This window comes from Brachycentrus maculatus, unplaced genomic scaffold (genome assembly GCF_059751285.1).
Source record: "Brachycentrus maculatus isolate JH-2025_06_01 unplaced genomic scaffold, ASM5975128v1 h1tg000057l, whole genome shotgun sequence".
Lineage (NCBI taxonomy): Eukaryota > Metazoa > Arthropoda > Insecta > Trichoptera > Brachycentridae > Brachycentrus > Brachycentrus maculatus.
The window spans coordinates 1,649,141-1,666,020 of NW_028280811.1; the positions used below are offsets into that span (position 1 = coordinate 1,649,141).

Genomic DNA, 16,880 nt, shown 5'->3' on the forward strand with positions numbered 1-16,880 from the left:
CTTTATTATGGAATTTTCATTTTAAATTTCACCAAAAAGTGTATAGTATCTAAAAACTAAAGTAATTTCTTTTACTGGTTGTTTTTCGTATAATATGAAAAACAATGTTTTAAAAAACTACAAAATCGTATTTTCAATTTAATTTTGTAGTTCATTAACTCTTTTTTATCAGTAATATTATAAATTCATACAAATATTTAATGAAGTAAAATAACAATATAATTTAAAAAATCACTACCAAAATTGGTTTTTATTTATTAATTTCACTAACAAAAAAACATAAAAAATTACTTATAAAGCCAGGATTTTTATAGTTTGCAAAAGAGGTAATCAAAATTCAAGCATGTGCTTATTATTAGATAATATTCACATTTGAAATTTTGAAGTGTTAATAACTGTGGCTTGTCTGAAAAACCCCTGTTTATCCTTCCCCATCGTACAAATAAATAACGTTTTCCTACCTTCTGATATGTATTTGAAAAAATTTAAATCCATTTTCATGCATTAAAATAGATCTGTTGCATCCAATGTAAAACTAAATCCTTTGTAAGGAGATGTCACCGATTACAAAATGTTTCAACGTATAACTAAATGAACAATGTATAAACAATTGAATTCGTTTAAAACCTTTCTCTTTGTAAAAATAAATAAATTCGAGATAACAAAAAATAAACGTATTTCCAAAGCTACATTTTTCACGAATTCTAGGAAATGCTTTCCGGATTTTGTTGAAATACGTTTGAGAGAAATGGGGGTTGATACCACCCCTGGAAGTACATTTCGCGGGACTCAGGGGGATGTGTTCATTTCCCATGTTGTAAATCAAATATGTCTGATGTATTATATTTTTATGTCATTCTCTCCCATTCATCCGGATTCACATTTCAATACACATAATAAAGAAATATATCAATGAAATAAAAATAACATAAATAAACATTCAAATAAATATAAGTGATTTTTTCACTGTAATATTTATTCAATACCACCCTGGACTGGTACCTGAAGCGGAGGGCTGATCACCTTTCCTTTATGTGTAAACGATTAAGATAACACTGCGTTAATATGACACAGTGCCCTATGCACCATTGAGGTGCGGATAAGGGTTTTATTATTAAGTCCACCTCTGTAGTGTAATGGTCAGTACGCTGGGCTACCGTACTGGAGGTCCTGGGTTTGATTCCCAGGAGGGGGTCAAATAATAAAAGTGATTTTCTCACTCTATTATTTATTCAATATTACCCTAGACTGGTATCTGAAGCAGAGGGCTGATCACCTTTCATTCGTGTGTTAACTATCAAGATAAAACTGAGTTTATATGATGCAGTGCCCTGTGCACCATTGTTTGAATGAATAATATTTAATATGAAAAAAGTCAACACCGGTGTTTTTTTTTCATGATGGGCTTTTTAACTTAAGACGGAGCATTTATCGTTTTTTAAATGAAAGAAGAAGGAAATCAGAGTGACTCAAAACGTATAACTTAGCATATGACTAGCTAAAGTAATCACTTCATACTCTTGTGTAAACTTTACCTTTCGCCTTTGCAATAATTTTTCTATCTTACCCACAAATAACCCGCTAAAGTAGAAAAGTTTCAGTTATTCCTTTAAAAAAAGTATTGTGTAAGATTACAAAGTAATATTTTCATGCAATTTTTTTTCACCCTCATAAAGTACCGAGTTGTTGGAGCGCTGCCTAACCGTGATAGAAACCCCGCAATCGATTCTCGTGAGGGTCAAAATAAATAAAAGTGATATTTCACTGTAATTTTTATTTAATGTTGCCCTGGACTTATACTTATAAAGGATAAGGGTAAGAAGAATAAGAAAATAAATTTTACACATTCTTAAAGAATATTGAAAAAAATGTGATTTAAATGGTTATTTATATGGTTTTGGCATGTGAATCGATTGAGTGATAAAGAACAGTACAATAAATTTATGAGGCTAATGCAGTCGGGAATAAATCTAGAAATAGACCATTGAAAACTTGTAATGATTTCAAATACTTGAAAGGGGTCAGGTCAGAAGTCGGAATAATCAGCGGGTATGTATGAGGAGAGATTATTCAATATGGAAGAAGCGAAGATTGTATGCAAAAACTTAGTGTGGTACTCTATTTTCTCTACTCACCCTTACAGTGCAGCGGCATTATGGTTAGTTAGTTAATTTTATATTACTTTTTGATATCTCATCATTTTAAATTAAGGGAAATTTAATATAATTACTTTTGATGACTATAGCATAAAACATAAAATTAACTTTACAACATTTTTAGTGTGTCCAAATACTTGTTCACAAAATCTGGATTATCTCCAATTACAGGAGTTATTTTCATATTATTTTTTGAAATCTCATCAATGATGAAGATTAAGGAAGTCTGGGCATTTACGGGGCTGGCGACCGTCATAGGCTGGTTTAAGTGATAAAAATAATATAAAAATTTCTCGGAAAAAAATCGGACCTCACATAATAATAAAAGAATTTCTGCTCAATAAAAAGCTTATTTTCATCTCACCAATAGATATCTCTAGTGAAGTTCTAGTTATTCAAAAACAATGTTTCAAAATTGGTAAATATATATTTAAAGAACATCCAAGAATTTGAGTAGTGTGGTTGTCAATAATGTGTAGAATTGGTGCATGTTACAAGTGTGTAAAGTGATCACTTAAACCAGCCTATGACGGTCGTCAGCCCCGTAAATGCCCAGACTTCCATATTCTTCTTCATCTTTGATGAGATGTCAAAAAATAATATGAAAATAACTCCTGTAATGGGAGATAATCCAGATATTGTGAACAAGTATTTGGACACACTCAAAATGTTGTAAAGTTAATTTTATGTTTAATGCTATAGTCATGTACGAACTAAAAGTAATTAAATTTAATGTACCTTAATTTAAAAAAATATATTTCTTCGTTTGACAAAAAACCATTCCTGTACAAGTCATAATATAATAGTCGCAGTTCCTAATTCATAAATTACGCGGATAACCACAGAAATGTGAAATCTGTTATATGGTATTTTTAATACAATTTAGTAACGGATGTAGTTACTCTTGGTATGGGAAAAAGTAATAAATTATGGTTGGCCTTTGACCTTATTTATTTCACGTAGGATCCAGCATATTTTTACAGCTACATAGTATCATTAAAAAATGCTTGTTAAATCACGAAACAATGTTTTATTCAATGGTTGAATGCTTTTAAAAAATAAAACGCGGTCCGCGAGTACATTCTAAAAAACTGTGTGTAGTCATAATTCTTCGTTTTGTGTAAACGACGGAAATCGAAGTAATAAAACTGTTTTTAAACGTGGAAACATATTTTTTGTTGCTCGCATTATCTGTCAAAATAAAAATATTAAAATTCGTTAGTTTATAAAATCTATAATCACCTAAAATTATTCGCTGATTACTTTGAAATTTTGACACAACGTTAAATTTGGATACGTGGAAAGTAAAAATGTAATGATTCTTTTGTTCAAAATCCTAAATATTCTCAAGTTTTTGGCCGACTGCTTTACATTTTTGACACAATATTGTATTTAAATTCACGCGTTTATACCGGAGACTGATCGAAACACGCCTTGTTTTTTTTGTTGTTTTTAAACAATAATGGCAGTGCCATCTGTTGGAAGTAACAATAGCACACGCAATACTAAGTATTGCTTACGGGAAAGACATGCCTTTTGACAAATGAATTTTTAATGTTTTCGGTTGTTTTTTATTGCATTGCATTCGTAAATTTGTAATATATTAATTCATTGATTCACGAACATTAAGCATTTTACAATTGTGTATTTTTTTTCCCATTTAACTAGACTGAGCCATAGCAACGCGTGACCGGGTACAGCTGGTATAGAATAAATATATAACATTTTGGTATTTTGAAAATATTGTAAGCTCTGAAAATATGTACCTTTGAAAGGGAGATCCTTGTTACTGAAGGTATAATTGGTATGAACGATAAAATGTAGCTAGAGACTTATCGCACTATTATCTTTCCCCAACAACTTTATACATAAGTTTTTATTAGAACACAGTGCCCTATATTGGTGTTATCGCGTCGTATGGGAGAGTAGTGTTATCCATGTGATGAAAGTAAGATCTAACCTAAATATATTACTGAGATAATAAAATGAATATTCTAATAAAAATATTTACCAATTTGTGTAATATTTGGGTCAGATAAAACTTTGCACAGAGATTTTATTATTTTGTATGAAAATTTATCTACTAAATGGTTTTATTTAGTTTTATATAGAGATATAAGAAGGTTTTTTCCGTTAAAAAATCCTTTTTTTCTTCTTTTTACCCCATTTTTTTATATTTTAATATTAGAAACAAATGTGTGGCTATTAACAGTTGGTTGTGTTGACCTAACAAGTCATTTTGGTAATTTATCTTAATTAAAAGCTTCAACTTTTTTTACATTGTAAAATGTACGTTTATAAATTGTTAAATTTACAAACTAACGTAACTTGTTAAATGTACGTTTAACCTCGGCTCGTAACGCATGTCTGTATTGAAAACTATAGTGCATGTTGGTCTTCGGGTCGACCAAAAATCGCAGGTGTAAGACATTTTGTGTAGTTTTGAGTGTGTAAATGGTGCTATGGTGGTGAAGGGTAGTATTGTTTGCATGCTGTGTTAGTGATTGTCCTGACGAAGAGACGGGTACGTCTCGAAACCGGTAGACGTAAAAATCTCGGTGAGTGGTTATATACTAATTTTATCAACATTTTTGGAAAAAAATAAATAAGTAAAAATGACTAACCACAAAGTAAATGCTTTAAATATTAATAATATTGAGAATAAAATAAAAAATTCTAAAATAGTATACCGTCAGATGACTACTTTAGTCAAATAAATACGAAATTATATTATAAATTTCGATGTGAGTGTGATTTAGAGACAAAATTAAAATTTCTTGAATATTTTTCGCAGATACTTTGGCACATTTTATAAACTTTATAAAATTAACCAACTTTGTTTAAACCACTTTTTTATTATAAGTACACATTAACCTACCGGTTTAGAAAAGAACCTTGTCATCATCAGGGTTTACAAAATTAAAAGTTTACGGATTCGTGAAAGCACTGACATCAATAGTAAGGTAGTGGAAAGGCAATTAAGACGGTATGGGCACATAGGACGTAGAGAACCTGATCCTATCGTGAACCTGGCCGTGGATCTTCCTCGAGTAACATCTAGAAGAATGCCAAATAACTCTTTAATGCTGCGGAAAGAAAACGTGATTCAAAGGCATGGCCTGGCATAAAAAACAAATACAGATATCATCGCGAAAATACAGATATCACCGGAAAGCCATCACCAAGTTTTTTGGTGTGCCTTAGTATTGGCAGTGATACAGTTTAGTAGTTGGTTAGTTCTGTCAGGTAATTCTGGACCACTTGATTTTATTTTTAGTTTAATTTACTGTTATTTCTTTTAATTAGTTCAATATTTGAATCTTATTAAATTTTTAAAATATTTTTTTCTTTAATGTATACACCAAATGAACCTCAGAAGCTTACATACTTCACATCAATGCTTGAAATATAGATAAGTAAATAATTGATCCAACATGTGCACCCAAAAATGTACACAAACTAAAATATTGTTGAATGTTGCAACATCATTAAATCTCCTTACGAATGCGTCAGAACAGGTAGTTATGAGCTTGTAAGCTCGTGGTAATATGTTGCTAATAGCAAAATCATTATAAACGCTTCTCATCTTATAACTACGTAGGTACTACTAAACAAAAACTACGACGCAAACTAACGTAAATTACTACATAACCCTGTCAAAAGATTTTGATTAAACATTTGCGAATTCGTTGTGGCTTCGCACCTGTTCTCAGTATCAAGAATAGCTTCGATCGTGAATTGAATTCCAGTTCTAGTTCAATTCCGAAAATCAGCCTTAGTCATATACTAAAAAAATCAAGTTCTTTCTGTAAAAGTGAACAAGGAAGAGTGAAATAATTAAGTAAAAGTTAAATTAAAATAAAAGCAAACATTTAACACATTATCTTTCCCTGCTAGGTATAGTTAACACGAAAAATATATTTCTAGACGTTAATTTTAATTAAACTTGTATGATTAATGATAATTACGACTTTCTTAAGAAGTGTAAGTAGAATTAATGTGAATTTGGGTACCTATAAATAGGTACCCAAAGGAAATGATCAAAATGTACACTATTCAATTTGTAAATTCTTAGATGTTATTTTAATGTGCTTATGCTTAAATTTACAAATATTTTGTGATGTTCAAGAGATAAATTGAAACTCTCATTAGTCGGAACATACGTTTAGCGAGTCGCTTTGATATTTGGAAATCTAACGAAATTAATTATATTATTCAAGGCTTCCAACGTCTCGAGCGAAATAATTATGAAATTGATATACCTTCTTTGTACATCATATAGCTAGATATATACGTATATACGTAATACATAGATGAAAAACGACTCGATGTTTTGGAATGTGAGATACATTTTTCGACAAATTTTATATGGCCCTTATAAGTAATTTATATTTCAAGCTTTGGGAGCCATAAAAGCTTAAGCGACTACTGATTGAGCGCCAATTTTAAACCTATGATCGAAGAAAATACAAATTTTTTCAGCTAAAAATATATTCAAATCAGTCAGACTAACCCTAAAAGAGGTAGATTTCAAGCGTTCATTGGTTAATCGTTAGATTTGGGCTGATTTTGGTAGATCTACCTGAATTTCTACAGGGCAAACCCTGTATTACCATAGTGCCAAAGCACTATGGTAATATTTAACTAAAGTATTATAATAAGTAGACACAGTATAGATAATGTACTTTGTTATCTAGTTAACATATAAACATACATTTTAAGTTAGAAGTTTACTAACGACATATAGATAGTAAGGTCCATACATATCAGACAAAGGATTCAAATGTTCGCGTTAGAAGGAATTATAACTATTTATGACAAAAGTATAACTATTTATTTACGTTTAAATTTAATTCAGAATATGGAAGTTTTAGAAGATAACAAATATGTTTATGATTTAATTCTCTTTCTACGCTTGTTGTCATTGTCAATATCACTTTATGATAGAGAATAACACATTTTACGTGGAAGTTCTGGATAACACTTACACGCTCCCACATTTATATACATATATAAACATACAATATATTTAGATTGATGTAAAAATTTACTATACAAGTAATATTGGAGAGTTTAAGTTACACACGTGTACAAAGTGATCACTAAAATCAGACATTTTTAAATGCCCTAAGACATACACATTCTTTTCCCTTAATCTCTGTGACATCTTTAATATATATTGTTACAATAATTTTAATTAAGGTCATAATTTTTACCATGGTTAATCTTTCTGGTTCGATTTCTAGGGGTGGGGCCAAAATAAACACTATTATTAGAGCTTTTTCTCTACAATATTAACCTTTGGCTGGTTTCAAAAGCACAGGGCTGATACCCTCTCCTTTATGTGTTAAATGATTAAGAAAATGATGCTTATATACGATGCATTGTTCATTGCACCATTGGGTACAACTAAAGGTTAAAAAAATGTTCTAAACTGGTGAAAAACAAACTGAATACTTTGTTTACAACATTTTGAGTGTGTCCAAATACTTTAAGACAAATGTGGGTTTTCTCCACTTTCTCGACGTAAATAAAGAAGTACACGGAGGTCATACCTAAATGGGTCTGGGTTTTTGACTTGTCATAGGCTGATTATAAACTAGCCTTAGACAAATCATAAGCCCTGTAAACACCCAGACGCCCATATACTTCTTCCTTTGGGGTGAGATCTCAAAAACGTGTGAGTGCTTTGTATTTTCACACGTTGATGGAAATCATCTCTAGTTCTTAAAATTAGTCGTGCTTGCATTTGGATACTTCACATTTGTAAATTTTTTGTATTTAAACGTTAAAAAATAGTTTTGTTAGAAATGTTATATTTGTATATAGTATATTAAAAGTTTTTTTAAATTTGTGGTATGGTAACATAACATTCTCCTTATCATTCATCGTTCACATTGTGTAATACCGCTTTAAAAAAAACACTAATTTGTGTTTAAAGGTTGCGGAATAATCATTCCATCGTCAATAAGTTCATTTTAATGACCTTATTATGAAAAGATTATTCCGTAACCAGTTGTCCCGAATTAATATTTTTTAAAGTGGTATTACACAAAGTGAACGATGAATGATAGGGAGTGTTCGTTATATTTGTACCTATGATCTACAAAGTACAAGAAGCTTTTATACGTGCAGTCAGATTCTACGACAAGTTCCAGACGAGGATATAATGGAATTTTAGTGACTATCTTTGGAGTTCGAATTCACCGCGAACATTTGAAAGAGGAACGTGGGATGAAACGGTACGAACGTGCCCGCCAGATCTTCCCGTGCTTTGAACATAGATGGTAGGATTAGATGCTTTTCTCAAAGCTTTATCGCCCATAATGCGTCACACCCCATCCTCCCCTGTTTTCGGATACTTTCTGTTGCTGTATTGGATATTCTAAATCTGAAATGACTGTCACTTTTTCACATTTTAAAATAGATATCCTTTATCAATTTTTATTATTAGATATTTTCAAATTAAAATGACTGTATTTACATTTTTTAATTTTTTTAGAAAGAATTCATTAATATAAGAAATAATAGATATTAAATTATTAAATGACTGCTGCTGATATATAATATTTTTATTTTTTAAATAAAGGCGTCTTTAAAAGTTAAAACTATAACGCTCATCGTTGTAAAAAATGGTAGGGAACTATAAACAGGCCGCTAGCAACCTGTGTAATATATATTTAAAAAAAAAATTAAAACGCATTTTTATTCGGTTAAAGAGTTTAAAAATTCATAAAAAATGCTTTTAAAATTAAAAGTAAACAAAATTACGATTTTATAGGAATTTTTTATTTTACTAAAGAAATTATATTTCAAACGTTGCTTTAAATTCAAAAGTAAATAAAGTGATTTTTGCTGATGGAAGAAAATAAATCAGCGATACCTTCACATAAATTTTAAATTTAGCCAAGTGAACGCGGCGTTAGTAGGTAAAATTACGATATTTCTAGAAATTTTCTGTTTTCTTGAGATGATAAAATATTAGGCAATGCTTTAAATGCTTTAAAATCAAAAGGAAATAAAGTAATTTTTACGGAATCAATGAAAAAAATATAGCGTTTCTCAATTTTATTAATATTTAAAGCATTTACTTTGCGGTTAGTCATTTTTAACTTTTATCTTTTATTTACAAAAAAATAGTTTTATAATATATTCACCGTATAGCGATTATAAAGGTACTAATATTTTTAACATTTTTGTAAAAAAAAGTATAAGCAGATATCTTCACATAAATTGTGAAACTTGCCAGTGTGAATGCAGCGTTAGTAGGTAAAATTATGATTTCCTAGATGCTTCGTTTTGACCGTAGCGTCCGCGTCCGCGTCCCACTGACCGCACGGGGGTATTGACGCATATTCAAATCACGTGACCCGCCATATCTTACACTCGGGTAAATATTACGTAGTACGTACCGCTTCCGAGCATACTGCGGAATATCGTATTTTACAGCCGTTTTCTAGAAATAATAGTTCTAAATTACACTTTACTGTTTCGGGTGATTCCGAATTCAATCAATCATTCACAGGACATTTGAGTCGACCGAATGTCTATATTATTATAACGTTTCTTTTGCCATTCGAATGTTTTATTTTCTCGGAAAAAATACCAAGTTCTTATTTGAAGACGAACGACTCTCAATTGTATTTATTGAGGGACCATTTTTCATTCGCTTTTTTTTGCGATTCGTGCATAAACGGTATTAAGAAGTTTTAAAAAGTCATTACTATATCGTGATTATTAGAATGTTTGTACGTACTGTTGAATATTTTTTGAACAGTAGAATGATAAATATCGTACGAATACTAAATTTATTTAAAAAAAAATCACCGTGTATTCTCAACTAATGATACATGGAACAGTGTATAAGAATAATGTATCACTGTCTTGAGAATAAATTAAAAAGGTCTTAAGGTCAAAGTATCATTTACCATTTTACGTTTTCATATCAAGGGTACCTATTGTTATAAAATTAAAGGGTAGCAGAATTTTCAATTGAAGTGAAAATTTTGCTACAAGTAAAACTAATTGCTTATCTTTTTTAAACTCGTAAAAAGTATTTTTTAGCGAATGTAAGACTAAGCGAATATTTTTTAATTTCATTGTAAATTGATAGGGTTTTACTCGTAGCGTAAATGGATAAGCTCGATTCCCTCTAAATTTTTCGAAATGCATTGATAGATTTATTTTCAGTCAATCCGGGTGTTGTGATTTTAATATCCATTTTCTTACTTTCATATGAACTTTTTTCTTTCACCTTTAAGTAAGCCTCTAAAAAAGATTCTATAATAAATATTTCATTGAAAGATACACTTAAATTTTAAACCAAAATAATAAAAAAACTGCTATTTTAAAACATACAAAAAACAAATGATTTATCGGTTCACTTTATCTGATATTTGATAAATAATTCAATGACGATATTTTGGATTCACTGTTCATGGAAACTAAATGTACAGTATACAAAATAAGAATTCTCCACTGTATAAAACTCAAAAAAATTATATATATTTTACGTAAACTATTGATAGTTTTATAAAATACATATTTTGAATGTTGTTGAAATTTGAAATTCGTTATGAAGTTATTTAGAAACCATTCTAACCACATATTTTCTGTAGCGTGTTATTTTTTGCATTAATAACTCATTTTTGGTGGTGAATAATTTAATGTTTGATATTAACACCTTGAATACCTATTTGAGAGAACATATTGAGATCAATGGTTATATTTTTATACAACCAATCTAATAGGTTAATATTTAATAGGTTAATAATTTATTTAGGTACTTTTGATCAAGATGATTGAATTTATTCTGATGGGAAATTATTCGAAAAAAATTAAGTATAATATAAACTAATATTCGCTCTACTTTTCACATCTTACGTACCATACTGACACTCGTTAACGGAAAAAATAAATGAAAGTATGATTCTGCAGATTTTCATATAATAATTACCAAGTTCCTTGCACAGCTTGCGAAATAAGGAATAAGTTTGTAATTGGATGGTGATTCAGCTACTTTGAGATGGGTGACAAGATTTTTTTTTATGTGTATACTTTCCTTAATCTATGGTTTAGTTATTTTTCGGATTCGCATTGAGCATTGATTTGAGAAAAATCCTTTTTTAATTGCCTGCAAATCCATATGTTAAATCACCAATGGAAGAAAATATAATATACAAACAATTTTGTACAACCTTTTGAGTGTATACAAATACTTGTTCATAAACCTGGACTATCTCCAATGCAAGAAGTTTTGTTGGGTAATATATCCAAAATCAAACAAGTTTTTGTTGGATTGAATTCTACATTTATTTATGTTTATCTTAATACGTGACGCGTTTCGTCTTCTTAGAACATTACAAACACTGTGTTTGATAATGTCCTAAGAAGACGAAACGTGTCACGTATTAAGATAAACATAAATAAATGTAGATTTCAATCCAACAAAAACTTGTTTATTTTGGATATATTAACCAACAATTTAATATGGAATTCTACCAACTGTCTGCAGTTACAATAAATAAAGAAGTTTTGATTAATATGATTTTTGACATCCCAATAAAGATGAAGAAGAATATGGAAGTCTGGGCATTTACACGGAGTAAAAAAAGTAAAGTAAAGTGATTACTTAGACCAGCCTATGACGGTCGTTAGCCCCGTAAATGCCTATACTTCCATATTTTCTTTATGTATATTGAGATGTCATAAAATATATATTTTTTGTTTGTTTGAAGCAATCAAGAGGGGAACAGTTTCAACTTACGTTTTCTATGATACAGACGAGGTTGATGACGCTTCCTGTATCGACGTGATGTTCTCCTGATCCTAAGATGAAAGCTTCCGGGATAACTATATTCAGGTTCACTTTGTGTAATATCACCCCTGCACCGGTTGAAATCTGGGAAAGAAAAAACAACAATTGTTATTGAAATTCCAACATTTATGTCAAAGTAAAGAATTTATGTTTTTTTCTTCTTCTATATTTTGAATTCTTTTGCATTTTACTATATAATACAAGCATAAAAAAAATATATTATTTAATACAAAAAACATTCCACAATGGCATGGCCTATGTGTGGGTATACATTTTAAAAAGCTTAATTCTTTGTTGAAAAGAAATTATTAGTTCACGGATAATCCATGTTTTTTGTGTTTTCTTTTTAGTATTGGTATTAGTTGGCTACTGCTCTCAATGTGTTTATTCAATATGTCTTAAAAATGTTAAGTGAAAGGCTAGGATCGAAATGTAAAAACACATAATTCCACGTTTCATATTAAACTGAATCAGTTCATGTTTGATACTTAAATTTTTATTTTTTAATTTGTTGGTCGTAAGATATATATGGGTTGTTAAATTTAAACGTGCTATGGCAGTTCAAAGTTGGGTAGTGGTCAGTTAAGTTGATGTGTGTGTGTGTGTGTATGTGTGTGTATAGAAAACCATTGGCGTACGAAATTGAATAAAAAGGTAATTCATTCATAAAATTGACACGAATACAATAAACTAGAGTTGGGAGTCAATTTTAACTGTTAAGAGAGCGATATAAAAAATTTTGAACAAGAAAAACAATTTATCACTATTTAATTTGCTAAATATGATTAATATTTCCGGATAATAAAACAAAAACGATAAGAACGAAGGCTCTTTGAAATAAGGGATATTGAAAAAGGCAAACGGGAATTTTCCTATAGGAAAAACAATCTATCACTGCCATAATATTGTTGTCTCCCGTCTGTCGCCAAGACAATGATTTTTGCATGTGAGAGGCAAACTGGGGTATGTCCAAAAAGGAAAGAAAAAATATTTTTAATTAAATCGACTAGCTTAATATGTACAATATATATATATATATATATATATATATATATATATATATATATATATATATATATATATATATATATATATATATATATATATATATATATATATATATATATATATATATATATATATATATATATATATATATATATATATATATATATATATATATATATATATATATATATATATATATATATATATATATATATATATATATATATATATATATATATATATATATATATATATATATATATATACATTTATTATAAATTTACTCTCGCAATGCTTGTGAAGTAATGAAAAAATAATAAATTTATAAAACTACAAAGCAATTGAGGTCATTCAAAATTCCAAGAAAAAACATAAAGCATCCTTTCCAACATGAGCAATGCAGTATTGCTTAAGTTATGTTTTGTTCAAAATATGGCACTGCCATTGCGGTAAAAATGTTGTTTCTCAAAAAAGTATTTTGTGGAATAATATGACGATTTTGATATATAATATAAATAAAATACTTGTAAAAGACCTCTTTTGAGTATATTAATGTAAAAACGATTAGTTCCGAGAACTAAACATGAAATTGTTAATAAGTGAAAATTCAAGGTTAACAGTTTGTATTTTCATTAATTTTTGTTTTCGTGTGTGTGTGTGTTTTTTTTTAAAAAGTAAAATGATTCATAGATAAACTTTAATCATGAATAATTAAAGCTCTTTAAACAAATATTAGGTTATTACATCATTTGTTATTTTTCTATATTATCTTTCGTACGTTAGAATTACACGTTTTCTATTATTAAAATAAATATTCTCAGGTGAAATATATTGCGGAAACGTCAAAGATGATATCGTCGACGTTTATATGGAATCATAATAATAAACGGGTTTTGCGGTATCATATATTATATTACGAAGCGTATAATATATTAAACACAATATTAAAAAAGTATGAACAAGATACCCTTTTCGAGTTTTGGCCACATTTTAATGGTTAGTTTAGTCAAAGGATATTTCTAGATATATTAGATTTGTCATACGGATTCCTTAAACTGCTTTAACATATAAATATGATTTAAGAATATGATTACAGATTGCATTTTGAATAAATAAGTAAGGAGAAAATTATATTTTATTTACGAAGTTTTAAATTGATGAAAACGAGGATGCTAAAGGAAGAAAGATCAGAAAAGGATTTGAGAGGGATAGGTAGAGCAAATCAAAGAAAAATTATATGATGGACAGTTTGGGTTCCAAAAATAGATAATAATGTTTTAGTATTGCAGCTACTGCTAACAAAAACAACTATTTTAATATTAGAAAAATGTTTAAATTTTTTCAATATTAATTGCGATTAGTACATTTGTGAATATTATAAAAAAAGTTTAAAATTATTTAAAATTTAAATTATAAAAATGTTTCAATAAATTATCGTAAATTTTGATTTTTTTTACGTAGATCGAGATATTTAAAAAAAAAACCTCATTCGTAAAACATTTTAACATTTTGTGGTGCTAGCATTAAGACAAGAGCCTAGAGATTGTTTGTGGATTACATATGCTCCAAATGAAGATTGGATGAGGATAAGTGAATATCAACGTTATTCTATTTATATATTATATTTTTGGATATATAATAGTCTACCAACCATACGATGTTTCTTATTCATAAAAATAATCAGTTATAATGTCATAACAAACGTAGGGAGATTCAAATTGAAATAGATAAACATACCCTTTTCTGCGTCAAGAAGAATGATCTCACAAAAGAATATAATAACGATTTATCTTCTCGGTCAAAGCCTACATGCTCCTTATCTTGTGTGCTCAAAGAAAGTCACTGAAATATTCTGAAAATTTGATTCGAGCGAAAGATACATATTTTAAATGGATGTTGAATTTTAACAGAGCGTAAAATCATTTTAACTAGAAGTCTTTAAGTAAGTACTATTTTTTTTCGTTTTTTTTTGTTTTTTTGTTTTTTTTTTTGTTGAGTGGTTGTTTATATATAGCCTTGGTATCAAATAATGTATGATTGATTCAATTAGTAATTTTTGATTATTTATAAAGTGTCATTTTTGAACAATTTTACCTCTAAGGGACTTCGCCGTGAAATAACGTTATAGATAGTTTATTTTTGTAAAAATCAATAATAATAGTCCAATCGAAGGTTTAATTTTTTGGGGTAGCACGTCAGATTGCCTGGTCCAATTTGTCGGAACATCTGACAACGGTCCGTAAAGATTGCATAGCTATCAGTAGTCCTTATATAATCTATATCCTTATTATTATATTCGACTCCTTGGTTTGATAATCTGCATTGTATGTAGAACGTATGTATAAATAAATTATAACTTCGCATTTAGAAAAATCATATTTATACCGAGTTAATGACAAAAGTGTTTTATGTACTATTGAAAACGTATATGAATCCAATAGATATATATTTTTTTAACGAATATATTTAGTTGATTTGTCTGTAAATTTTCATTTTCAGTCTAATTTCAACATTCTAAATATTTACGCATTTCCGAAAAATCTTTCGTAATTCAAACAAATGATAATTGTTTTTCAGCAAATATTTTTTCCAAGAAGCTTTACTTGCCGAAAATCTCAAATATCAACATGGCAAATAAACATGTGACAATTTTTCTTTCATTGCTAAAAGGGTCTTAAAATAAAGTAACACAATATTTGATGAACGTTCCATAAAGTTATAGAAAAACTTACGTTAAATGAACTTTGTAAACATTGTATGATTTTCCCCAACGTGACAAGTAATAACGAAGTTTTATTATATTCAGAAAGCATCGCGCTATATTCAAAGTTCATAATCCTTCCCCTAGTTGTTTTGCTTCGATTAAGGCTCGAGTCATATTTTCGGGACTTAAGAAAGAGCTACACTGAATATCAAAACCCCCTTCCCTTTTGCGTTACCTTAGTAACGGCTATTTGAAGATGTTCATCTTATGTATTATGTAAGACTTTATTTAAGACCAATTAACCGCCTTATGGAACCTACCAGCTCTCGAATATTTTCATATTTAATTGAATAACAGCATTACTTTATAATGTTTTACGTAATTGAAAACGCATATATTTATTTCTTGAATGTTTTTTGCAGATACTTTGTGGCACATTTTATAAACTTTATAAAATTAAACAACTTTGTCTTAATCACTTTTTTATTATTAGTACACTTTTTAACCTACCGGTTTTGACCATAATTGCGCCAATAAGCGGAGGGCTGATCACCTTTCCTTCGTGTGTTAATGATCAAGATAACACTGCGTTTATATGATGCAGTGCCCTATGCACCATTGGAGTGCGGATGAGGGTTTGAAGATGAAGATGAAAAAGGTTTCGACAAGAACCTTGTCATCATCAGGGTTTATTTAATTCTATAACATAAAATACTCAATTACATTCACTTGTGTGGAAGTTTTTGGTAAGGGAATGTAATTGAGTATTTTAATGTTTTTAATGTTTTAGAATTTAATAAACCCTGATGATGACAAGGTTCTTGTCAAAACCGGTAAGTTAAAAAGTATACTAATAATAAAAAAACGTGGTTAAAACGAAGTTGTTGAATTTTTTAAAGCATATACCATATACATGTATTCATGTTTGATTAATAATTGTTTTCCTTTATGTATGATATGTGTTTTGATGCGCAATAATTACCATACATAATTCGTATGAAACATTATTTGAATAAAGATCTTTGTGAAAAACATTGATTGGATCGTAATTATTATTATTAAAAAAATGACAATCCTAGAAATCTTTACCACCAATCACTGCCTTGTGTTCTTGTTTCTGGTAACGTGCCTGAAGGCTTTGAGGATTAAAGGTTTTACGGACGATGAAAGATTCTAACTTTTTTTAATTTAAGGA

At 29.1% G+C, this 16,880-nt stretch overlaps 1 protein-coding gene across 1 annotated transcript in view; it reads right to left on the reverse strand.

Annotated features, from left to right (window-relative positions):
* LOC148311765 (limbic system-associated membrane protein-like) overlaps nt 1-16,880 on the reverse strand; it is a 122,886-nt gene that overhangs the window by 9,893 nt on the left and 96,113 nt on the right. Inside the window, exon 6 of the mRNA XM_088278438.1 lies at nt 11,923-12,057. Within this exon, the coding sequence (XP_088134564.1) occupies nt 11,923-12,057 (135 nt within the window). The remainder of the gene's footprint in view (nt 1-11,922; nt 12,058-16,880) is intronic.